The sequence below is a fragment of the Giraffa tippelskirchi genome, chromosome 1, assembly GCF_054371585.1.
Source record: "Giraffa tippelskirchi isolate mGirTip1 chromosome 1, T2T-mGirTip1v1.2.pri, whole genome shotgun sequence".
Lineage (NCBI taxonomy): Eukaryota > Metazoa > Chordata > Mammalia > Artiodactyla > Giraffidae > Giraffa > Giraffa tippelskirchi.
This window is the reverse complement of record NC_137275.1, coordinates 111743211-111767969: the sequence shown is the minus strand read 5'-3', so window position 1 is coordinate 111767969 and position 24759 is coordinate 111743211. Positions and strand designations below refer to the sequence as shown.

At 52.8% G+C, this 24759-nt stretch overlaps 2 protein-coding genes and 1 long non-coding RNA gene across 11 annotated transcripts in view; 1 reads left to right on the top strand and 2 right to left on the bottom strand.

Moving 5' to 3' along the window:
- Window positions 1–1713: 1713 nt before the first annotated feature.
- Window positions 1714–24042, bottom strand: LOC145505898 (liprin-alpha-1-like). 9 transcript variants are annotated; one of them, XM_081489214.1, is made up of 11 exons: window positions 23943–24042; window positions 21546–21647; window positions 20934–21074; window positions 20198–20344; window positions 14216–14299; window positions 11369–11482; window positions 10074–10136; window positions 9057–9136; window positions 6716–6851; window positions 3857–4080; window positions 1714–2052 (listed from the first exon to the last, which is right to left on the bottom strand). In XM_081489214.1, the coding sequence occupies exons 3-11, from the start codon at window positions 21003–21005 to the stop codon at window positions 1734–1736; spliced, it is 1239 nt and encodes a 412-aa protein (XP_081345340.1). In that variant the 5' UTR covers window positions 21006–21074; window positions 21546–21647; window positions 23943–24042; the 3' UTR covers window positions 1714–1733. The 9 variants fall into 9 exon arrangements, with proteins under 9 accessions (XP_081345340.1, XP_081345350.1, XP_081345320.1 ...); XM_081489224.1 differs by having other exon boundaries at window positions 21546–21609; XM_081489194.1 differs by lacking the exon at window positions 23943–24042 and adding an exon at window positions 22850–23436.
- The window catches only part of LOC145506904 (uncharacterized), a 3704-nt gene continuing 2281 nt past the window's right edge, over window positions 23337–24759 (top strand). The window contains exon 1 of the long non-coding RNA XR_014054432.1: window positions 23337–24399. This is a non-coding gene — a long non-coding RNA (uncharacterized LOC145506904). The remainder of the gene's footprint in view (window positions 24400–24759) is intronic.
- LOC145506144 (uncharacterized) overlaps window positions 23943–24759 on the bottom strand; it is a 27330-nt gene continuing 26513 nt past the window's right edge. The window contains exon 13 of the mRNA XM_081490119.1: window positions 23943–24056. The gene's annotated coding sequence lies outside the window, so the exon portion shown is untranslated. The remainder of the gene's footprint in view (window positions 24057–24759) is intronic.

Below are 24759 nucleotides of genomic sequence, written 5' to 3'. Positions count from 1 at the left end.
TTCTATTCCAACATCATGATTTGTTAAAGCACAGCATTCTGTACAACAAAGGGCCTTAACAGAGGGCCTGAGTTTTCTATTCTCAGCCAAACTTCTCTATAACTTAGTTTCTCTTAATAAATAACATGTTATACTTCAAAATAGTAATTTAACAGATGAGGAAGTTACCATAATACCTTTTTTAACACTGAACAAATCTAACCACCTATTGGACGTTAATGTAATATCTTTACGTAGCATCTGATTTCAAACTTCTCAAAATAAGTTCATTAAAGCAGGTACCCTGTGAAAATATATAAGAATGAAAGCTAGAATAATAGCAGGTGGAGTCTTTACATTTTATGAACCATAGAAGATACATTTTAAAAGAGTCTAGTAGAGACATTAACCGTGCAAAAGCTGATGAGATTTACAGTCTTAAGTACAAGCACCAACACAGAAAGGATATTGTGTCAAAAGTCCATTAATTCTACACTTAGAGGATCATTTCTTTAGGTAAGCATAATCTCATTTATGAATCACACGTTACGTAGTGTACTATCCATCTACATTCTGCTTGTAACTGCAGAGTGATACAATAATTCAAACTTCCTGCTGTGGGGGAAGAACATCATTTAATGAGACATGACGACAAAGCACAAACCCGACGAAAAGGGACACACGCTGTGGACCACAGCACTGCTATGACCAGAGCAAGTGGGAGGGCGAGGGAGGGGAGACGGATGGGTAAACTACAGCCTCCGGGTGGGGGGATGGGAGGCTGGGGTCTGGACTGACGACGACTAAGCAGACAACAGTATGAGACAGGAAATCAAAACCAATGATGAAAGCAGACACACCGTCAGAGAGCTCCAACAACAAGGAAAAAATATACAGAACTGTTCTTTTACAAATACTCGGAAAGAAATCAAACATGAAACCACAGAGAAATTTCAAAGAATTTTAAATACCAACTAATTAGCCAGTGATGCAAATTATAAAAACAGTGTGTCAAGAGACCACAAAATGGACGAGTTACCACTTCATCTGCAGCTAAAATGATTCACCGTTAATTTAATTATATGCTAACTAACAATGCAGCTACAATGAAACGGGTGGTAACAAAAAAAAGTGATAGTACAAGTGCAGTTACAAAGCAGAGTGTTGCAGACATGATTTCATGGGGTAAACAGCAATGCACTCACAAAACCTAAGCTAAACACGCAAGAAAGCTGGAACATGTGCTTTAGAGCCGCACACTCTGTCACCAAAAGCCCTAGGTCGTCATCCCATTTTTAGACTCGGAAGAGTGAGGAAGCCCAACTTCTTCCCTGGGGCCCTGGGCTTTTAACCTGGTTTCACACGCAGAGCTGGCCTGAGCGTGCGGCCAGGTCCAGCAGCAAGCAGACCAGTTTAGCTTCTTGGTTTTGTTCCCACCGCATGCCCTGCACCCTGCAGCCAGGCATCCCCAATGGAAAATGTGCTGCACGGTTTTCACACACCATGAGACCTGCCTATGGTTACTTTCACGAAGCTGTCTGCTCCCTGAGAACAGAAACTTCCCTGGAGCTGCTGTACCCAGCACAGGCCAGGCCCAACGTTACAGAGGCAGGCTCTGGCTGAGTTCATGATGATGTGGCTAAGCCGGTGGTCCAAATATCAAGACTCATTTGTCGCTGTGTGATTATAGAATGATTAAAGACTAGCCGGTTTTAAAAATCTTAGACCTCTGAGTGTAGCAAATGTATCTGATTTTATTCTGGGTAAAAAGAGAAAAAAACAAAAAACAAACAAAAACAAAACAAAACCAGTGTGCTTGGGGAGGGACGCAGCAGGGAGGCCAGAGTCTTGATGTCCAGCTTGTCCACCTCTTGCTCCGGGCTGTGCAGCCTTCTTTGGGGCTTGGAGCGCCCACTGCTGGGCGGGCAGGAGTCGGCAAGCGAGGAGGTGGGACACAGGTTGAGGGAGCTCACAGATTTACGACGACGAAGGTTGCCTAAGCTCCCCCTGCACACTCTGCTCTCAATCTCCTCGACCCGCTCCTCCGTGTTCTCCTTCTCTTCTTGGATCAACCTAAAATAGAATAAAACTCTTCACCTGCCTTTGTCAGCAGAGGAACGTGTCTGGACAACAAATTTGGGCTTGCATTGTGTCACGATTAGCAAATTCCAGGAACAGTTGCTCAACTAACATCTCAGCAAAAAGGTAGGACTTTCCCTCTTTTCAATAGTCTCAAACTTAGAATAATTATCATTGAGTCTTACAAAGTGGCCCCTGATCATTCACGTTTGATTTGACTTATTTACTCTAACATTCTGACGGGGCCTGGGTGGCGCCTCTCTCCCTGTGAGGAGATACCTGAAGTTGACAACCTTCACCTTCCCTGCTCTCAGGGCAGAGATGCACGGCAGTGCCTGAAGTCTTTTCCACTGGGAATCAGGAACTCTGTATAATCAAACAGCAATTCACGAACAAGCTGGAGTTTCTAAACACAAGTCTCCAGACCAGATGAAGTGCTGAGTTGATTTTTTTTTTTTTAAGGTTCTATACATACAAACGCATCACTTGATGCAGTTCTCCACCAGCTTTGTGTGAGTTTCTGGATTCATGTCAATGTGCTGCATTAACCTGTAATTCATGGTTACTGCTTTTCTCCCCTAATGTGTCGTGGATGATTTTATATAGCAGTTTAAATACTCGATTATGCAAATAAAATGATTTTCAAATTTAACTACAAGATTCTTACAGGTCGTAACCTCTCCAGTTTCACTTCTGCTTATACATACTGGAAGTTTTTCACCATTGATAACAAGTTGATGGACAGCATTTGCCATTTACATCAAGTTAACTTGTGGCATAAGGAAAAATCACCTTTACCTGACAACGTGCTGTAAAAATAAAAATATTAATATATAACCGTTCCAGATTACCTGCGGGGACGGGGAAAGACAATCTTTCTGAGCTGTCTGTGCTCAAAGCCGGCCCACAGAGCAGTCTGTCTACGGCGTCAGAAGTGCAGGCGGCACCACCTGCGTTTGCTGGTTGGCCGTCACCCCCGCCTTTCCCCCGGGTGCCCCGTGCTCGGCCGACAGGAACAGGCACCTCGGCCTGGGCTGACGTGACAAGAACAATCTGAGCAGCGGCTCTGCCAGGTCCTGTGCAGAGTCACCGGCCTGCGACCAACTCTGAACGTGGACTCGGGACAGGAGGCACGGCTGTGCGGGTGTGGTACCAGGCAGATCTCGGGGCCCCCAGCCACCCGGCTGCACCCAGACCCAAGGCCCCCTGTTCACCACGAGGCCGGCCTTTGGATTCTAGCCCGTTTTGTAAATTGTTATAACTGCCAAGACGGTGTCTAAGGAAAACATCTTCAATATACTGATGAGATGAGAAAAACTCAAACACATGTCCTTGGACCACTGTCTTACTTACAACAAGCCGATCTTCACACTGTATTAACTTTAAAAGGAAAATGCAGATCTGAGTGGGAATTTGCCAACCCCCAAACCCCAGCTTTTCTGTTCTAGGTGGCTTTTCACCAGAATGTGGGCGGCTCCGAAGGACACAGGAGGGCGAACCCTCGGTGCCGGAGGGTGCACGGGCCACAGGGGGACACCGCCTTGGCACCTCACCCACCTTGGGGCTCAGAGCTGAGAGGGGAACAGCCCACGGCGCCTCCCCACAGAGTGCTGACACCACACTGTGGACCGAACGCCCTGGCTGACTGAGCTCTATAATCAAGGGTGATCTCGGAACTGAAAATTCTTGAAGCAGACCTGAAGTCAGTTTTCTTACTAGGGAACACTCAGACTTGTCTAAGGAGAACAGCTCCTCAGAGAAACCAAGTTTCCAGGAAGCTGGGCTCGGGCGCACCCACCGGATCTCTTCGCTGATGCCGTCCAGCTGCTCCTGAAGCATCGCAGTCAGAGTCTCGGCATCGCCCTGCCCGCTGGGCGACAGCAGAGCAGCCGAGCTGAAGAGGGTGGCCCTGTCGCCCTCGCCGTCAGACACGTCCACGTCACTCTCGAACGCCTGGGCCACGCTGGCCGGCACGCTGGCTTCCTTGGCGCGCTCGCAGTCCTGTTTCTTCGGGGTCTGCACCTGGGCACGAGAGGACCACGTCTCATCAGTGACCACGATTTTACATGGAAGCCCTGACTTTGGATAAACGGGCCATGCTTATGAGACACTGCCATCTATTCAGCGAGCAGCACTGAAGAAACGGGCAGGAGGAGAATCCAATTCCTAGATGGCCTGGTGACATTCAGGTCTTAGCATGGACGGAAGGCAATCCTGTGAGGTTTTTCGTAAGGGTGGGCTGATGGAGTCAGAGACAAAAACCAAAAATTAAAAAAAAATACATCCATGCTTTCTTCAGCCAGGCTGAAGGAAAAGAAAAAAAAAATCCTTCAGCTCCGCAGCCGCTGGGTCCACCTCAGCCATCATCACTTGTACTAGTTCACCGAGGAGTGCAGTCCTCGCAGGTTCCCAGCCCTCCGTTTTCCAGGCTGGTCTGAACACCTCAGACAGGAGTGAGCAGGGGCAGCCAGGGGACGGGAGGGCCAGCCACCCGCGGCTCTCCTCTCGGGACACAGGCACTTGGGCTGTTCTGGGGGACGGCCCCTCACACCGCAGGGGCGGCTGTCATCACAGGTGCCCGGGAGAGTGCCTGCTGGGCCCCATGCCGCTCTTCCACTCTCACACCTCACACCCTTCTCTCTGCAAATCTCCCCCCTGCCCCACTCTCAACCCAGGTCCTGCCTTCTTTTCCCAGACATGACCTCAAAGCAACCGAGGGGCAGCCTTCAGGGGCTGGTTCGACGGCTCCCTATCCCCCGTTGTCTGTGCCCTCGCCCTCTCTCTTCGTCACAATCCCTCCCCAGGGCTGGGCCACCCCCTTCGCTGGCTCCAGCACCTCCTGCCATCATTCCTGCTCCGCTCCAGTGAACCAGCTGCCTATGGGTTCACCCCCATCAGCCCGGTCAGCACGTCCTCTCCCTTTTCTCACCTTAAAATCACACAATGGGAACCAGCAGATTCCTCCTCCAGGGCTCCCTGCAGCACCCACTGCAGCTCTCTGAAAGCTCCCTGGGAGCGGCCTCTACTGTCCCCTGCCCCACCCAGTCTCCAGCTCTCTGCAAGCAGGTGGTGTGCCCCACCCCGCAGGGCAGTTCCCCGGGGGCGTCAAGGAACCCATGTTATCAAGCCCCCTCCCCTCCTTGCCCCCTCCCCTCCTTGCCCCCGCAGCATGTCTCTCCCTGGGCTCCTGGCCCCTCCCTCTCTGGGGTTATTCCTCAGTCCCTCCTGCCCCTTCTCAACCTTGGAATGTGGGGCACCCCACGGCTCTACTCTTGTACCCCATCTCTCTCCACCAGCATATGCCTGGTGACTTTACCGTGCTCGTGCCTTTAAATGCCATCTGTATGCCCACGACCCTGAGTCCTCTCCCGGATCCAGGCCGGAACACTCAGCTGCTGACCTGACACGTCCCCTGGACATCTGACGGGCTCGTCCACTTGAACAGGGCTGAGGTCGGCTCTTAGCTCCCCACCCCAGTGCCCTCCTCACCTCAGGAAACAGGCTCCGGCCTCGAGCTGCTCAGGCCTGAGTCCGGGGTCCTCCCTGATGCGGCCCTCTCTCTCCGTTATCCTAGCTTCTTGACAAGACCCTTTTATCTATCTCCGAGTGGCTACTTCTCTTCCATCCTCCGGGTCTCTGTTCAAGGTCACCCTCCTGGTGTCACCTCGCTGGCCACCCTGTTCACACACGATCGTCCCCCCTCCTCAGACAACTCAGGCACTCTGGTCTCCTTTCCCTGCTCATTACTGTCCGACAGGCTGCGTGGGTTTAAAAATGGGTCCACAAATTCTTCCATCCTCTTCCCTTCAAGAGGCAGAGGGGGGCAACTCCTGCTCAGCCCCTGAGCGAGGCAGAACTTCGCAGCTCATTCTCGCAAACAGAACTGAAGGTGTGCGGCTTCCGAGACCGGGGCGCAAAAGGCCCCGGGCTACATCCCGCGCTCTCGCTCTCAGAGGGTGTTCTGAGGAAAGCCAGGCCATGAAGAGGTCCACACAGCAGGGACCTGGGCCTCTCCCTACCAGCCAGGTGAGTCTGAAAGCCTGCCATCCAGCCCTGGGGGGCCTTCCCATGTCTGTGCCCTCAGGAGGCCCTGAACCAGGCCCACCTGCAACAATGCACAGAAACGGTGCTCTGTGACCTGCTCACTGGGACGTCACTAAGCTTTGCAGTGATTCCTTACGTCGCAGTGGATCAAGAATGCACACGGGTTTTAATTCACTGCTGGAGTCCTTCTTCTGACGATGTCTGGCCCCAACTAGCTGCTCACTGAATATGGAAGCTCAAACACAGACATGTATGAAAAAATTCATGCCATGAATGAGGCAAAAAGATAAAGGCACTTAAACTTCCAATGAGAATTCTTCTCACTATAAGATGATGGATATGTGTATCCAGTTACTCGTAGGACGATTTCAAAACTGTGCTAATTAGTACCATGCTGGGCCTCGCAGTAGGCCACAAGTTATCAGAATTGGTTCTTTTAAGACAAAAAAAGCATGTCTTCAAAGTAAACTCTTAGCCAGAAAAAGGAAAATGGGAAGACATAAAGCGATCTATCAACGCTTTGTTCCAAACCCATCTCAGGACCGCAGTGTGAGGGTGCAGGTGCCTCACAAGGTGCCCACCAGGGACGGGCAGGGGGCGGGGGGGTCCTTGCCTTGGACGGCTCGTCACGCAGCGCGGCCAGCCGGCCTTTCTGGGGGCACCGCAGCACCGCCCCGCTGCTGGAGGAGTCTGCCGGCCCATCCGCCACAGGGAACCTGAAGTCCAGGGCGCTGTCCAAGTGGGGTTGGCTGAAACACACGGGAGACAAGAGCGCTGTTAGAAGGAACGAGAGTTCACTCTGTCAGTCAAGCCAGAGCCTGTCGATTTGGAAAATCGGCAATTTCAGAGAAAAGGGCCCCCGGGAGGGCACTGCCCTCCTGGCTCCAACAGGAACAGGCCGCCTGCTGCCCCGCAACCACTCAGGGCTCAGCCCACCATCTGCAAAACTCCCATATGGGGGGAAGGCAGTGCTGACGCGAGGGTGTGGAGCTGACTAGGACGGGATCAGCTGTCTGGGGCTGGGGCGTCCGTGGTCCCCTCGGAGCCCACCCTCAGGTCCTAGGGCGGGGCCTGCACCTTCTCTGCTTTCTCCTTGGCACCCGCACCTCCCCTCCGGCCCGCGCCTGCTCTGACCTCCCTCTCCCGCGTCATGTCCGTGGATCACAATCACCCGTCTACCTGGAACATTTTCTGCACCGCTCTCAGCGCTTCTAAAGGTGCCTCAGACAACCAGCAGCAGAAAGCCCTGAGACCCACAGCTCCGAGCTGAGCCGCACTGGTGTCTCCCATCAAAAGCAGAGATGAGCATGTCACCAGACTCTGGGCGGAACAAGGCCCAGCACAGATGCTCAGGCCCTGAGCACTAAGACTTGGGCCTGCTGGTGCCAGGAGCTCACTCAGGAGGGGCCTGCTGAGAGGCGGTGCGGCCCCGCTTTGACTGTGAGCCGCCTACACTGCAGGACCGCCGGGGGTCTGCTCAGTCTTGTCTCTGGGAAGAGGGTGGCGCCTTCACCTGCAGGAGTCCCTAAACCCGGGAGACAGAGCCCTCCTCCGAGGACAGGACACCCCATACGTCTGCAGAGCGGCCAGGCCAACCACCGGTCAGCCTGCTCGGGTTCACACGCTGCTCTGCTCAACAGTTTTGCGAGGAAAACTGTGCTGCGCTGAGATGGAAATCTGGACTCTCCCCGAGCCACACCTGTCTTCCCTCCCGGCTCCCCCACCTCCTGAGGGAACCACTCCTTTCTCTCCTCGACTTCTACCCAAGGGCCCGGGGCCAGACCACACTTGGGAACTGGGTGGGAGGTACGACACAGTCCCGCTGTGGACTGCGGACACTCGAGGGTCCTCTGAAGGCCACAAAGGTCTCTGGGTGTGTCGCCCCCCAACCATCACCTCCCAGTCCCCTCGTGGAGTGCAGCCTCCATCTCTCTCTCCCTCTTCACCCGAGGCTCTTTCCTCTGGGAGAAGGTCTCAGAGACAAGGTGACCATTTCCACTGGGAGGTCCTGCCAAATACGCCGAGCCTGCCCTGACTGTGAGCCAGCTTTTCTGTCCCCACTCCCTCCCTCCTGAGCCAGCATAGTGCCCCCTACCCAGTCCACACTGCCCGCAAGCCCTGTTCCAAGGCCCCCCTGTGCTGCCAAGTCCCTGCATGAGCCCTTGAGAGCTGCCTCCTGGACACACCCCTCCCTTGCACCAGCCTTTCTGGCTCTGTCTTTGTCTCAAATGATATCCCCTTACTCTAGAAGAAGGCTGGGCAGGGGCCCTGGACCGCGAGCATCCCCTAAGCACACAAACACAGAAATATGCGTGTGGGCTCCAAACTGTCTCCTAAATCGGGATTCAAGCAGCAGTCGATTTCCTACATATGAATGAATGTCACCAGTTAAGCACTTCAATAACCTTTGCTAAAGTTTCTCTCTTACTTGTGACCATTTTCCATGCAGAAGCCAAAGAAACATTTAAATACTTAATAAGAATTACTGCCGCTACAACAACGAGGAAGAAAAAATCAGGATGCTCAGTAATCTGGTCGCCTCATTCACAAGCCAGGTGATTCCTCCCACCGCAGCCAATGGCCAAGTCACGTCTCAGTCTCCATTCACGTAGAAAAGACTACAGGTCATTAACCTTCTGCGACTTTAAAGAAACATCAGTGTCACAGTCTGTCAGGTCCCTCAAATGAATACACCCATATATCAACTGGGCCGCCCCCTACTTCCAAACCTCCGCCTGTGGTTTTGAGTTTTGTCAATACTGTGACCACCACTCTCCCCGGTACCAAGTTCGACCCTGAGGAACGATGCTTGTCTCTTCCCTCTCGCTGGCCACGAAGCTACAGGCTCCTTGAGGTGCGACCATGAGCGACACCCAGTCATACTGTCCACACACCAGACAGGCCCGTGTCACATTCGACAGTGCTGAGGGGAGCTGCCCAGGGGAGGGCCCTACCCGTGGTGGAGGGGAGCCCCTCCCAGGATCATCTGGTCCACTTCGGCTCTCAGGGTTTCCAGGTTTTTAATCAGCTGGTCCTACGAGAGAGCAAATGACACAGCCTGCACCGCTTGCTTTCCGGATGTAAAATGACTTGCACCAAAATGTGCGTAACAGGTTACGTTAGTCGTTATCAACTCCGAACATTTTAATTCTGAGGAAATGTACTCTAAGCGTCCCAGAGCAAATGTAAACACTCAGAACAATAGTAACCCTTATAAACCATAATGAATTAGAAGTTACATCTCAGGTGTAGAAAAGCTTCTGGAGGTATCATGGCAAGCCATGAACAACAATGAAGGCTGTAGAGAGAAGCTGGACTTGGGGCGGGGGCTCGGGTCGGGGGGACAGGACTCACTCTATTGCCCTCGCTCCTCTCACTGCTTTAAAGTGTTTCCATGGAGCTCACATTCATTCCTCTACACCCCACTTCACTTCCTCACGGGGTAAAACAAGTCAAACGGGCCAAGTTTCCGAGTCACTCGACTCAACCTGGCAGCTCTGTGCTGTCGGCCACGGCAGTCAATCACCTCGTGCAGCCACTGAGGACGAGACACAGGCCGGTGCAAAGCTCGATGTGGAAATCACACAGATTTCAAGACTCGCGGTGAAAAAAGTATGGAAGTAGCTCGTTCGTTTTTAGGAAAGTTTAGACTGTGTGTGTGGCTCGTATTATCTTTCTGACGGACAGCACTGTCCACGGGAAAGGCTCACGCTTTGTCTCAGCTTTCGGGTGAACCCAGAAAGGACTACTCAGAATTCTGAACCACACACAACGGCCACACACTCTAAATCCACCTATAATGCAAACACATTCAATGTTCAAAACCAGAAATGCTATACGTGTTACAGCAGTAGACTGGCCAGGAGGAAAAGGTAACTCGACTTCCACTAAGCATCTGTAGTAACTGTAACAATGAACCCAGCTCAATTCAGCTCTTAACACATTTCTGAAGGATTTAGAGATTTAAGTACCTGGTAGTTTTGCATTTCTTCTAATTCCTTTATCGCGTTTTCAACTCTCCGTTGGAAAGAATTCTGAAAAAGACACACACAGTGCTTTAGAGTCAATAGTCACAGACATCGCGTGGACTGCGGAGGGCTCCTCTTCCGTCTGAAAGCGAAAAGCACCTCGGGAGGAGCGGCAGAGTGAAGTGCTGGCACGAGGCCGGATGACAACTTTTAACGCTCACTTGTACACAGACAATCTCCTGCTTCCCCGACTGATCTTCGAGATACAAGGACACCAGGTCCCTGGGCTAAGTGAAACTGCTTTATACTTGCTTTCAGCTCTTGCAGTTCAGTGGTCACTCAGGAAACAGGCGCAGGGTACATATGCCAAATTCAAACCTGAGACAAAACTCTCCCCACCTCAGGCCCAGCCCACAGGTCAGGGTGACGTGAGGGGAGCCCTGTGTGGTCTCTGGTGAGGTGTGTGTCACCTTGGGTTTTGTGGGGGAAAAACGTGCCGTAGCACTTGTAGTGACCATGGGTCCCTCTCAGACAAGCGTCGCCCAAGCGCCGACCGCGGGGAAGGTTCTGGGCCTTGTCTTTAGGGCACTGGTGCAGCTGGGACAGGTTTTCACCAAGACTGAACCCGACTGTTGCCCACTGAGCTGCTCTGATGGAGCTTCTCAGACACTTTCCAAAGCAAATGAAACGAGAGGAGGCTGGAGCTGGCATATGAGAAAGCTTGCGTTTACTTGCTTCATTCTTTTCTATCACATTATATAAAAGATCCCGAACTAAACTTCTTGATTTGGCTGCGTCGGGCCTTAGCTGCATCACGCAGGACTCCTTTGACGAGACTGCCGCCTGGCACGTGGGACCTTAGCTCCCCAACCAGGGATCGAACCTGCATCCCTGACCTTGCAAGGCAGGCTCTCAGCCACTGGACTGCCAGCAAAGCCACAGAAATCAACTTCTAAGAAAGAAACGAAGGGGTGAGGGTGGATATAGAAGAAAGTTCTCACACGGTGGCTGGCAACACCGGGGCCGTCGGTGGATCCAGCTCCCTGATGCTTTCTCTAAGGGTTGTGGGCACACATCTAGGTCTGTTCCTGTACACACTGCCTGTGGAAGCTGTCACGCTTATTGACTAGCATGAAATGCTGCTACTCAATTATTCGTAACCATGAAAGACACTCACTCTGGGGCCCTCTATGGGAACAGTTTTCCGACTCCTGTCCTGGAGATCCCCCCCCACACACAGACTGGGCCGGGCCAGGCCAGATGCGCCTCTTTGTAAAGGGGCCGTGGGGCTGGCTCACCTTATCCTCCGGAGCCGCCATTCTCTCCTTCAGATGAAGCTGAAGCCTCTCATCTGATCCGGACAGAAGCTTATCCTCAGTATGTTCTTCATGCATGTTTTCTCTCTGCCTCACCTAAAACAGGAAACACAAAAACTCATAAACTTCAAGAGCAAGTACGGTCGTTCTTTTAAAAGCACTGGGGAGCCGCGACGTGAGCGGCCTATGCCCCGGTTCCCGAGGCGGACCCCTCCCACGGCCACCCCTGGTGGGCTCTTGAGCATCACCAGAGCAGACGGGCAGGTGCAGAGGGAGGCTGGGACTTCACTTGTCAAAGGTCACTCCCAACGCTTCTCTTCGGCACAGCACCTGGGGGACCTTAGTGTCACTAGCCATTTCCTGTCGAAGGGGCTCCGAAGGCAAGCACATTTACACTCAGAAACAAGGAGACTTTAAAGGCGATCGGCTTACACACACGTAGGTGAAGGAATTTCTCAGTACATAAACAGAAGCTTGAGTCTGGATTAAGGGGGTAAAATGAATTCAATTGGTAAAGTAAAAGGTGAGAAAATTCATTTTGGGAAAAAAGTCAGTGGAGATAGACTTTCACTAATTTTTCTTTATATGCAACATCACTTGCATTCTTTGTAATGATTGCTGCTCTTCAGCGGCTCAGTTGTGTCTGACTCTTTGTGAGCCCATGGACTGCAGCACGCTAGGCTTCCCTGTCCTTCACTATCTCCCAGAAGTTGCTCAAACTCACATCCATCGAGTGAGTGATGCCATCCAACCATCTCGTCCTCTGTCGCACCTACTCCTCCTGCCTTCGATCTTTCCCAGCATCAGTGTCTTTTCCAATGAGTCAGTTCTTTGCATCAGGTGGCCAAAGTATGGAAGCTTCAGCTTCAGCATCAGTCCTTCCAATGAATATTCAGGACTGATTTCCTTTAGGATTGATTGGTTTGATCTCAGTGAAGTCCAGGGGACTCTCAAGAGTCTTCTCCAACACCTCAGTTCAAAAGCATCGATTCTTTGACGCTCAGTCTTCTCTACGGTCCAACTCTCACGTCCATACATGACTACGGCAAAAACCATAGCTTTAACTAGGTGTTCCTTTGATGGCAACGTAATGTCTCTGCTTTTTAATATGCTGTCTAGCTTGGTCATAGCTTTGCTTCCAATGATAATTCATATTCAATTCAGTTCACTTGCTCAGTCATGTCTGACTGTGCGATCCCACGGACTGCAGCATGCCAGGCTTCCCTGTCCATCACCAACTCCCAGAACTTGCTCAAACTCATGTCCACTGAGTGGGTGATGCCATCCAACCATCTCATCCTCTGTCATCCACTCTCTTCCTGCCTTCAATCTTTCCCAGCATCAGGGTCTTTTCCAATTTGAAAATTCATATGAAAACACTGGAAATAATTACCTCAAGCAATTTTTAAATGTAATAACAAAGTTGGCAAATCTGTGTTTTATAAAATGAGCATCAATTTCACCGTTTAGAAAGCTGTTTTAGGACCTACTGTATAAAAAAAAATGCAGAGAAGACACAAGAATGATATATTTGAGACTGGCCCTGTGTTAGAAATTGCTGAGGCTGATTGACGGGTCATGGGTATTTATTATCCTACTGCATCCACGTTTGTGCATGTTTGAAATTTTCCATCGTAAAAACTTAAAAAACAGGTTCTTTTCTGTTAAATATTGTCTGTTAAAACAGAGTCTTCTCCAGCAACACAATTCGAAAGCATCAATTCTTCAGTGTTCAGCCTTCTTCGTGGTCCAACTCTCACATCCACACGTGACTACTGGAAAAACGATAGCTTTGACTCCATGGACCCTTGTCGGCAAAGTGACGTCTCTGCTTTTTAATATGCTGTCTAGGTTTGTCATCGTTTTCCAGGGAGCAAGCATTTTTTTTGAATCTCATGGCTGCAGTGATTTTTGAGCCCATGGAAATAAAACCTGTCACAACTTCCACAATAAGGCATCGGCATTCAAATATTTTTAAAGCAAAACAAAAGTTGACTTTGAATTGGCTTAGTCATAAACAGCATCCCAATCTCAACAGCCTCTGAGCAGCAGTTCTGAAAGTGAGGAAGTACACCCCTGATCGGGAGACACTGAGCTCTCTGCCGAGGCGGGGAGAGCGCCTCACTGCGGGTCTCCTGATGGGAGTCAGAACCACTGCCCCCTGGGAGCCCGCGTGTGAGGCTCTGCAGTCCAGGCCCAAGAACACTGGTATGGTGGGGACCGTACTGACCCCTGAGGCTGGACCTGGGATCCCCACTCCATTTCCTAGATGGTCTGTATCGCCGTGTGGACAACCCTTCTCGGAAACCTCCCTCAGGACTCGCTCATGCGAGCCTCCACCATCGCCCTTTCCTGATGCGCCTTCTGTCCCAGCACAACTACGGTTCTCCTCCTGCCTAGGAGCAGCCATCCTACACACACACCCTGTCTGGACCAGCAGTTTGGCATATGGGACTTCAGCGCCACGTCTGAGGCAAGCAGCTCCACATCTGGGCGCCATGCCTTCAGTTTCATGAGCCCCGGGCTGGCACCCTCAGCTTTGTTTGCGGGGCAGTCGGGAGGTCCACCTGTATCCCGAGCAGCTCGCCGGACTGGCTGGTCAGAGCAACAAGCAGCCTCCTTGAACGTGGGGACGCCCTGGCCCCTGCCCACCGCCTATGGGCGACCACCTCTGGCCTTGCTCCCGAGGAGGTGGGTGCCCGGATCAGCAGACGGGCCACACACGCACACACTCCGCGGCAGAGACGGGAGCAGCGGAGAACGGCAGCGCCGGCCCCCGCCCAAGCCGCATGTCCGGCCCAGACGCGGCCTCCCCGTCAGCACACGCACCGGCTGCAGCTCCTTGTCCTTCTCCTCCAGTTGGGCCTCCATCTGGCGCAGCCTCTCCTCGATGTTGCCGTGTCCCTCCTCCGCCTGTCGGCCAAGAACAGCGTCAGCTCCGCTCGCAACAAACACTGTCCTGACAACATGCGGGCTGTGACCACAGGGGCGGCAAGCGGGCCATGCTCTGGGTGGACCACTGGCCCCGGGTTCGCGGGGGACACGCCCGCACGCCGGCTCACGCAGCCTGCACAGCTTCGCGTGTGACACGTGGGTGACGCAGGGTGCTGGTGACCGGCTCATGAGAGGAGACGTGCGCCCCCCCCCACCCCGGGCCCCACAACCGCGGCCGCTGCGCCCCCTCCTCAGACTGCCTGTGGCGAGCCAGCGTGGGCAGCAGGCAGCGGCAAGCACGGGACGCATGAGGGCATGCGTTCTGCCTTCCTAAGCTGGAAGGTAAGTTCCAACAGTTTAGCCTCCTTATGGCAGAGCTTCTGGAAGACAAAAGGTCAGACTACGAGGCCGACCGGGGACAGACAGCACAGATGCCAGCGGAGAGAAGAAGCCAGCCTTGAGAGGAAGATCACAGGCAGAAGGGCGCTCCCCTTGCGCCTGTTACTGACCCTGCTCTGGGGGGTTTGCCAGCAGCCCCACCGCCGGCTTCCCGCGACCGGCCGGCCCCTCTGCCGCTCACTGAGCTCCGGGCAACGCTCCCACAGCCGCGCCAGAACAGGCCCAGCCCGCTTCTCCGTGCCCAGACAGTGCCCGCCGGCAGCGCAGGGCCACGCCTTTCCTGCCAGAAGGACGGGGTGGCTGGCTGGCTGGCTGTGGGGACAATGCCCCCAGCAGCGCCACATCTCTGGGACGCGGCCTCTCACCCTCCGGCTTCCGGGGACGGCGAGCTGGGAGTGGGGCCCCTGGTCTGCACATGCCCCGCTCTGACGTCTTCAGCAAGTGTATGAATAAAAAAGCTGTGTTCACTGCAGAGCTATTTAAGCCATCTCTTCAACGAGAATGGCATTTTTCTAGGTCTCTATCCTGCTAGGATTTGAGTTGCTGACTGAACTCTGAGCAGCAGTGACTCGGAGCTGAAGTGTCCTGGGGACACACAGAACACAGGACAAAACTGGAGGGAAATGAACGTATGGATGACACACAAGCGGGGACTGTCTGACACTCAGGGAGCACTCCCATCTCGGACGGGCAGCACGACCCCCGCGTCTGCGCTTGTTTGTGGACTGAGCAGCATGGGCAGGGGCACGGAGAGACAGCGCAGGAACAGGAGCCAGTAAGCCTCAGCAAACCACAGCAAGTACAAACCCTAATCAGACTGGAGCTCTAACCCTGCCTTTTGTCACAGTGACCCCAGTTCCCAACAGGCTGCCGTGAAGTTCCCTGCTGCTGATTAGGGTTTGTACTTGCTGTGGTTTGCTGAGGCTTACTGGCTCCTGTTCCTGTGCTGTCCCTCCGTGCCCCTGCCCATGCTGCTCAGTCCACAAACGAGCGCAGAAGCGTGGCCAAGAGGAGCTAGGCCGGGCCGGGCTGAGGGCCGGGGGCCGGGGGCCGGGAGCTGGGGGCGGCAACCGAGAGGGGCTAGGCCGGGCCGGGGGCCGGGGCGGCGGCCGAGAGGGCCTAGGCCGGGCCGGGGGCCGGGGGCCGGGGGCCGGGGGCGGAGGCCGACAGGGGCTAGGCCGGGCCGGGGGCCGGGGGGCGAGAGGGGCTAGGCTGGCCCGGGGGCCGGGGGCGGTGGCCGAGAGGGCCTAGGCCGGGGGCCGGGGGCCGGGGGCGGCGGCCGACAGGGTCTAGGCCGGGTCGGGGCCTGGGGGCTGGGGGCGGCGGCCAAGAGGTGCTAGGCCGGGCCGGGGGCCGGGGCGGCGGCCGACAGGGGCTAGGCCGGGCCGGGGGCCGGGGGCTGGGGGCCGGGGGCGGTGGCCAAGAGGGGCTGGGGCGGTGGCCGAGAGGGGCTAGGCCGGGTCAGGGCCCGGGGGCTGGGGGCGGTGGCCGAGAGGGGCTAGGCGGGGTCGGGGCCTGGGGGCTTGGGGCGGCGGCCAAGAGGGGCCAGGCCGGGCCGGGGGCCGGGGGAGGCGGCCGACAGGGGCTAGGCCGGGCCGGGGGCCGGGGGGCTGGGGGCCGGGGGCGGTGGCCGAGAGGGGTGGGGCGGTGGCCGAGAGGGGCTAGGCCGGGCCGGGGGCCGGGGGCGGCGGCCGACAGGGGCTAGGCCAGGCCGGGGGCCGGGGGCCGGGGGCGGCAGCCGAGAGGGGCTAGGCCAGGCCGGGGGCCGGGGGCGGCGGCCGACAGGGGCTAGGCCGGGCCGGGAGCTGGGGCCGGCGGCGGCGGTGGTGGCGGCAAGAGGAATTACCCAAGGCCCAAGGTAAGAGAAACCCAAGTAAGACGGTAAGTGTTGCGAGAGGGCATCACAGGGCAGACACACTAAAACTAAAACTACAGAAAACTAGCTAATCTGATCACACGGACCACAGCCTTGTCTATCTCAATGAAACTAAGCCATGCCGTGTGGGGCCACCCAAGACGGATGGGTCATGGTGGAGAGGTCTGACAGATTGTGGTCCACTGGAGAAGGGCATGGCAAACCACTTCAGTATTCTTGCCTTGAGAACCCCATGAACAGTATGAAAAGGCAAAAGGATAGGACCCTGAAAGATGAACTCCCCAGGTCAGTAGGTGCCCAATATGCTAATGGAGATCAGTGGAGAAATAACTCCAGAAAGAATGATGGGATGGAGCCAAAGCAAAAACGATACCCAACTGTGGATGTGACTGGTGATAGACGCAAAGTCCGATGCTGTAAAGAGCAATATTGCATAGGAACCTGGAATGTTAGGTCCATGAATCAAGGCAAACTGGAAGTGGTCAAACAGGAGATGGCAAGAGTGAATGTCGACATTCTAGGAATCAGCGAACTAAGATGGACTGGAATGGGTGAATTTAACTCAGATGACCATTATATCTACTACTGTGGGCAAGAATCCCTTAGAAGAAATGGAGTAGCCATCATGGTCAACAAAAGAGTCCGAAATGCAGTACTTGCATGCAATCTCAAAAAAGACAGAATGATCTCTGTTCGTTTCCAAGGCAAACCATTCAATATCACGGTAATCCAAGTCTATGCCCCGACCAGTAACGCCGAAGAAGCTGAAGTTGAACGGTTCTATGAAGACCTACAAGACCTTCTAGAACTAACACCCAAAAAAGATGTCCTTTTCATTATAGGGGACTGGAATGCAAAAGTAGGAAGTCAAGAAACACCTGGCGTAACAGGCAAGTTTGGCCTTGGAGTACAGAATGAAGCAGGGCAAAGGCTAATCGAGTTTGCCACGAGAACGCACTGGTGATAGCAAACACCCTATTCCAACAACACAAGAGAAGACTCTACACGTGGACATCACCAGATGGTCAACACCGAAATCAGACTGATTATATTCTTTGCAGCCAAAGATGGAGAAGCTCTATACAGTCAGCAAAAACAAGACCAGGAGCAGACTGTGGCTCAGATCATGAACTGCTTATTGCCAAATTCAGACTTCAATTGAAGAAAGTAGGGAAAACCACTAGACCATTCAGGTATGACCTAGATCAAATCCCTTATGACTATACAGTGGAAGTGACAAACAGATTTAAGGGACTAGACCTGATAGACAGAGTGCCTGATGAACTATGGACAGAGGTTCGTGACACTGTACAGGAGACAGGGATCAAGAAAATCCCCATGGAAAAGAAATGCAAAAAAGCAAAATGGCTGTCTGAGGAGGCCTTACAGATAGCTGGGAAGAGAAGACAAGCGAAAAGCAAAGGAGAAAAGGAAAGATATTCTCATCTGAATGCAGAGTTCCAAAGAATAGCAAAGAGAGATAAGAAAGCCTTCCTCAGCGATCAATGCAAACAAATAGAGGAAAACAACAGATTGGGAAAGGCTAGAGACCTCTTCAAGAAAATTAGAGATACCAAAGGAACATTTCATGCAAAGATAGGCTCGATAAAGGACAGAAATGGTATGGACCTAACAGAAGCAGAAGATATTAAGAAGAGGTGGCAAGAATACGCAGAAGAACTGTACAAAAAAGATCTTCACGACCCAGATAATCACGGTGGTGTGATCACTCACCTAGAGCCAGACATCCTGGAATGTGAAGTCAAGTGGGCCTTAGAAAGCATCACTACGAACAAAGCTAGTGGAGGTGATGGAATTCCAGTTGAGCTATTTCAAATCCTCAAAGGTGGTGCTGTGAAAGTGCTGCACTCGATATGCCAGCAAATTTGGAAAACTCAGCAGTGGCCACAGGACTGGAAAAGGTCAGTTTTCGTTCCAATACCAAAGAAAGGCAATGCCAAAGAATGCTCAAACTACCGCACAATTGCACTCATCTCACATGCTAGTAAAGTAATGCTCAAAATTCTCCAAGCCAGGCTTCAGCAATACGTGAACCGTGAACTTCCAGATGTTCAAGCTGGTTTTAGAAAAGGCAGAGGAACCAGAGATCAAACTGCCAATATCCGCTGGATCATCGAAAAAGCAAGAGAGTTCCAGAAAAACATCTATTTCTGCTTTATTGACTATGCCAAAGCCTTTGACTGTGTGGATCACAATAAACTGTGGAAAATTCTGAAAGAGATGGGAATACCAGACCACCTGACCTGTCTCTTGAGAAACCTGTACGCAGGTCAGGAAGCAACAGTTAGAACTGGACATGGAACAACAGACTGGTTCCAAATAGGAAAAGGAGTACGTCAAGGCTGTATATTGTCACCCTGCTTATTTAACTTATATGCAGAGTACATCATGAGAAACGCTGGGCTGGAAGAAACACAAGCTGGAATCAAGATTGCCGGGAGAAATATCAATAATCTCAGATATGCAGATGACACCACCCTTATGACAGAAAGTGAAGAAGAACTAAAGAGCCTCTTGATGAAGGTGAAGGAGGAGAGTGAAAAAATTAGCTTAAAGCTCAACGTTCAGAAAACTAAGATCATGGCATCTGGTCCCATCACTTCATGGGAAATAGATGGGGAAACAGTGGAAACAGTGTCAGACTTTACTTTTTTGGGCTCCAGAATCACTGCTGATGGTGACTGCAGCCATGAAATTAAAAGACGCTTACTCCTTGGAAGGAAGGTTATGGCCAACCTAGAGAGCATGTTTAAAAGCAGAGACATTACTTTGCCAACAAAAGTCCGTCTAGTCAAGGCTATGGTTTTTCCAGTGGTCATGTATGGATGGGAGAGTTGGACGGTGAAGAAAGCTGAGCGCCGCAGAATTGATGCTTTTGAACTGTGGTGTTGGAGAAGACTCTTGAGAGTCCCTTGGACTGCAAGGAGATCCAAGCAGTCCATCCTAAAAGAGATCAATCCTGGGTGTTCATCGGAAGGTCTGATGTTGAAGCTGAAACTCCAATACTTTGGCCACCTCATGCGAAGGGTTGACTCATTGGAAAAGACCCTAATGCTGGGTAGGATTGGGGGCGGGAGGAGAAGGGGACGACAGAGGATGAGATGGTTGGATGGCATCACCGACTCGATGAACATGGGTTTGGGTAGACTCCGGGAGTTGGTGATGGACAGAGAGGCCCGGCGTGTTGCAGTTCATGGGGTCGCAGAGAGTTGGACACGACTGAGCGACTGAACTGAACTCTGCTCTTTCAGGAAAAATGCTAACAAGCCAACAGATTCACGTTCAAGTAAAACTAAAGAGTCAGGAGTGGAATTCCACAAAATGGTTACACCAAATCCCAAATAATTCAAACCTGTAAGTTGCAGTCACCCCCAATTTTTAAAAAATGGATTTCCTTCCAGTACCGCTTTTTTACCATGATGTACATCCACACTTTTGAACGCAGTATTTTAGGGGCATAAGAGCTTTACACTGGTACTTGATTTCCAACGTGGGAGTCACATGAAAAGGTCTTTACCTTCCTTCCTCCCTCAGGAATTCACTACTATAAAAGTCAGACACAGTTCAGTAAAAGCCATTACCTGTCGATGCATAGAATCCTTATTTGCGATTTCATTTTCAACTTTATCACTGAGGTCGTGCACAGAGGTGGCTTCACGCTGTGTGGCGAGGTAGCGTTTCTCAAGGGTAGTGATTCTCGCCTCCATGTCCGTGTTCTGGGCCATGGCCTATAGCGGGCATTGCAGAGTAGAAAAGGTAAGTCATTATCACACAACACTCCAATACACTTAAGAGTAAAACAGTTGGACTAAATCCTAAGTCTCAAATCACACATAAAGTTGGCATCCTCAAAATTAAACTCCTAGACAGGGCCCTTTTCTCAGACTTGAGCAGAAACGTGCCTACTTCAAATGTCACATTTGCCACGACTGGCACCCATCTGTCTTAACGTTCTGTCTGGCCACTCGGTTTATCAAGCTTCTTTTCTATATAATAAACCCAAACAGCAAACAAAAAGTATACTAAACTACCCTGTTATTGCAAGAATTCCAGGAGGAAAGGTATCTGGCATGAAGTCAGGACCTCAGGAGTCAGGAGTGTGGTGGGCTACAGTCCACAGGGTCACAAGGACTCGGACATGACTGAGCACGTACGCAGGCAATGCTTTTTAACCATATAAAACTCTGACTTCGTACAGAAAAAATGTATTTACAAAAATTCAAGAAGCTCAAAAGTCAACTAGTTACATAAATACGTGCATCATCCACCTAACAAGGCAGCAAGTGTACAAATCCAGGACGGCCGGGTGGCTGGTACCTTCTCGCCCAGGGCCTTGTGGTGCTCGAAGAGTGACTTCAGTGCCCTGAGCACCTCCACCTCGCTGGTCATGCCGGCTGGGGACGTGCGGAGGGACGGCACGTACCGGGAAACCAGGCGCTCCAGGTGCTCCAGCAGCAGCTGCAGGGCGGGGCCAAAGGAGCGCCGTCAACCTCATTCTTGAACTCAGGGCCAATAAGTCCTCTCAGCCACACGCTAAAGCTGAAACCACGCTAAGGCAAGTCGGAATCCTGCCAGTTCAGTCTCAAGTTAGAGTGGACTTCCCCAGTGGCCCAGTAGTTAAGACTCCGCACTTCGGCAGGGGACATAGGTTTTAATCCCTGGTCGGGGAACTAAGATCCCACACAAAGTGGAGCATGGACAAAAATGTAAGTTAAGAGAATTCTCCCCTCAAACGTACTAAAATTACATTAGCTCTCATCGTAAATTTGAAGCAAGGTATGAGAACCCCGAACTGATCCCCCTTGGTCTGCTCAGTGGGAAGATGTGAAAAATGACTTGAAAACCAGACCGAGTTTAAAGACAGCAACACAGAGCCCAGTGGTGACCCCCGCGGGGCAAATGGCAACACGTGAGAATCCCCCTACTGACCCTGGTGTTGCTCCTTTCCGCTTTCAGCTCAGCAATTTCTTCTTCTCGTTCAAGCAGCTGCTCCCTGCATACATTGAGTTCTTTAGTAAGTTCTATAAACTCCTAGAAGACAGTGAAATGAGTAAGTAACTAAATGCAAACACAAATTAAAAAGAGAGCGAGCCGCTGAACATTGACCCTGTCAAGTCTCTCCAGGCTCCACACAAAGGATCTCCTTGTCCCTCCAGAGAAGAGGGGGTCCCCCTGACCCCCAGACCACACAGACCACCACAACTCAGACCGGCCTGCAGCCTCCACCTCGACCTGGCAGGCACGCGGCAGGGGAGAACCCGGAATCCAAGCCTGCCTTCTCAAGACCCAGGGACGTCTGAGAAACTTTCCTAAACAGAAATCCTAACAACAAAGTGGATAAAGAGATTCTTAAATGACACCCAGACAAGTGACCTGGAACCACTGGGGAGAGTGAAGAACAAAGGTAAGGTCTACAAGGCCACCAGGCTTTGGAGTGTTCCTCTGGGAAAAAGGCTGATGGCACCCCAAGGCCATCCGTTAGCCTGACTCCACTGAAGTCACCCAGTCATTCAATAAACTGGTTAAAATGTTAAATTCACGTTATATGTATTTTACCACAATTTGCGTGCACACGGGGCCGTCCACGTGCTGAACTTGCTCAAACTAAACCACACGGAGTCTTTCATTCTTCTGTTTTTCTTTGCAGAAATACAAAAATCCTGGGCTATGTATCCCCTACTACATACTGAGTATTCAGCACCCAGAACAGTGCCCAACTCTTGTGAGAGGCATGTAGTAGACATGTGAAGCTATGAGGGTGTATGTTATACACGTAAAGCAGTAGGTACCAGTCATTAAAATACTGGACCCACTCGTCTGTGCTTTGTAAGATGGGAGACGTTAAGGGGCTTAGCATTTCTGCTTCAAGGACTGACTCTCTAGCTCGATCCACAGGCCCCAGAGACTCCTCCAGCCAGTATATCCCTTCTTTGGAAGAGGGGAGATAATAAGGGGCTTCGCCTTTCTGCTTCAAGGACTGACTCCATAGCTCAGTCTACGTGCCCCAGTGACTCCTCCAGCCAGTGTTGCCCTTCTTGTGGGGCCCCCGCCCATCCTCCACGCAGCACCTGCACAACCTCTTACAAGGTCCACCTGCTGGGGTCCATCCTGCCCACTAAGGCCAAACGCCCTGGCCGGCAAGGCCCACAACCGTGCTAACAAAATCAAACACAAAGCCAACGCTTTGCCGGCTGAGGGCCAATCTAATGGGCCCAGACCCCGGCTGCTCTCACCTCAGGCCACTCTGCTTCCAGGACTTGGGCCGAGACCAAGTTCTTCCTCCTCTTGGCCTTTGCCTTGGGGTTGCAGCACTGGAAAAGCCCCCAAAGGCGGGTCTTTCTGCGACCCATCCTCGCGGATGGGGGCAGCCCCCCACTAGGGGGCAACTGCTGATTCACAATCAGATGCCTCAGCACCCGAGCTATCACCACCGATCTCACACAATGACCACCGCTATTCACACTACAACCACCCCACTCTCACACCCCACTCTCACACACACAGCTCTCACACTATGACCACTGCTCTCACACTACGTCCACCAGCACCGGTGTCTCAAGAAGAAATGGCACGAAGGCTCTGCCTCCAGCACGTCTCCCTGGAGCCCGGAACCTGGAACCCACTGAGTCACAAGGGGCTCCATGGTAACAGGGGGGCTGGCCTCAGGCCCACCAGCAAGGGCGCAGAGAAGGGGGAGGGGCTGCCAAAAAGACGGCAGGTGAGTGTGGGGTGCGGGAGAAGGAAGGCCGTGCCCACAGCTCAGGCCTACCGTCAAACATGATCCTGCAAGGTACTGGTTCACAGTCGAACCGAACAGGATGAACTGCTTCAGAAACCACCACCACTAGGAATGAGCATATCTTCTAAGTGGACTTCTGCCCCTCCACCCACTAAACAAGCCTCCAGGGAGGCTAGTGAAAGGGCACCCCTGAACTCAAGGGCGTCCCCAGAACCCACCCAGGTGAGGAGGACTCACCACACTAGCTGCCCCTCACTCTCACCCTGAGCTCGGTCCTCCCTGACTGACTCTCTCAATCGAGCTCAGCAAGGGCTTGACCAACCTCACTCCAGGCACTTAAAATGAACCCACAGTGGGTACAGGGGTTCACTCAACCTGCTGCGAACTCGCTCTCTTAACTTCGACCCTGGGCGGTCAGACAACTCTGCCCTGTGAGGGCTGCATGGTGGAGGTTCAGGGGTGTCCCTGCCTCGAGCCCCGACAGCCAGCCCCTCCCAGGCCCCGCCAGGTGCTGCCCCTTCCTCCGCCCCCGAGTCCCCCACGCCCCTCTCCCGGCTCCACTCCCACCCTCACGGCTCCCCACTCACCGGGGCACAGGCCACACTGCTCCTGGCTCAGCCGGGACCTCTGCTGTCACTTGAAGACCTCAGTCCCGAGGGTGCTTGGGGTCCTATATCCACCCATCTCAGCAATTACAGACTCTGGGAGAGACACAGGACAGTTTGGGGTGCCGCCCGCAGTTCACCCTGAACACATTCTGGTTTTTTTGGCTTTATCTACTGGAGTTTTCTGAGATGTCTTTTGAAAACCTCAACTGTTGCTTTCAAAGAGACTGTAAAATCACTGCTCAAATTTAAGAATCAAATCTTCATTTTCAACCTTCACGTGAAACTGGAGGGAAGACTAAAAGCAGTCATATTTTCAAACTGAAAAAGCAAACCCGCATGTGACCACGTCACAGAATACACGTCACCGAACCCCTTCCTCCTCAGCCTTCTCCTCCACCACCAGCCGCTCAGGATACAGCAGTGGGAGCGGCGTGAGGTCAGCCTGGGGCAGTTGGGGCTCTGCTAGTGCAGGAGATGGAAGAGATGTGGGTTCGATCCCTGGGTTGGAATGATCCCTAGAGGAGGGCATGGTAACCCACTCCAGTATTCTTGCCTGGAGATTCCCATGGACTGAGGAGCCTGGCAGGCTCCTCAGGCCATGGGGTTGCAAAGAGTTGGACATGATTCAAGCCACTGAGCACGCATAGACAGGTGCTCCACAGCCTCCCTGGGCCAGTGGGTGCCCTGCTGGGCAGCACAACCTCTCAGATGTCTCGGGGTGGGTCAACCTGGCCCTGAGCAACCAGGGAGGAGAGAGGATGGTGGAGGAGGGAAGGACAGGGAGGTGTTAGGGGCC

What these genes read in the sequence shown, in the direction of transcription:
- LOC145505898 (XM_081489163.1), bottom strand. Translation starts at nt 22,966, where the DNA reads ATGGGTCGCAGAAAGACCCGCCTTTGGGGGCTTTTCCAGTGCTGCAAC. An exon ending in CGGAAAGGAGCAACACCAGG is followed by an intron (nt 21,075 to 21,545) that starts GTCAGTAGGGGG and finishes CCCGCCCTGCAG; the next exon opens with CTGCTGCTGGAGCACCTGGA. An exon ending in TGCGTGACGAGCCGTCCAAG is followed by an intron (nt 4,081 to 6,715) that starts GCAAGGACCCCC and finishes TCTCGTGCCCAG; the next exon opens with GTGCAGACCCCGAAGAAACA.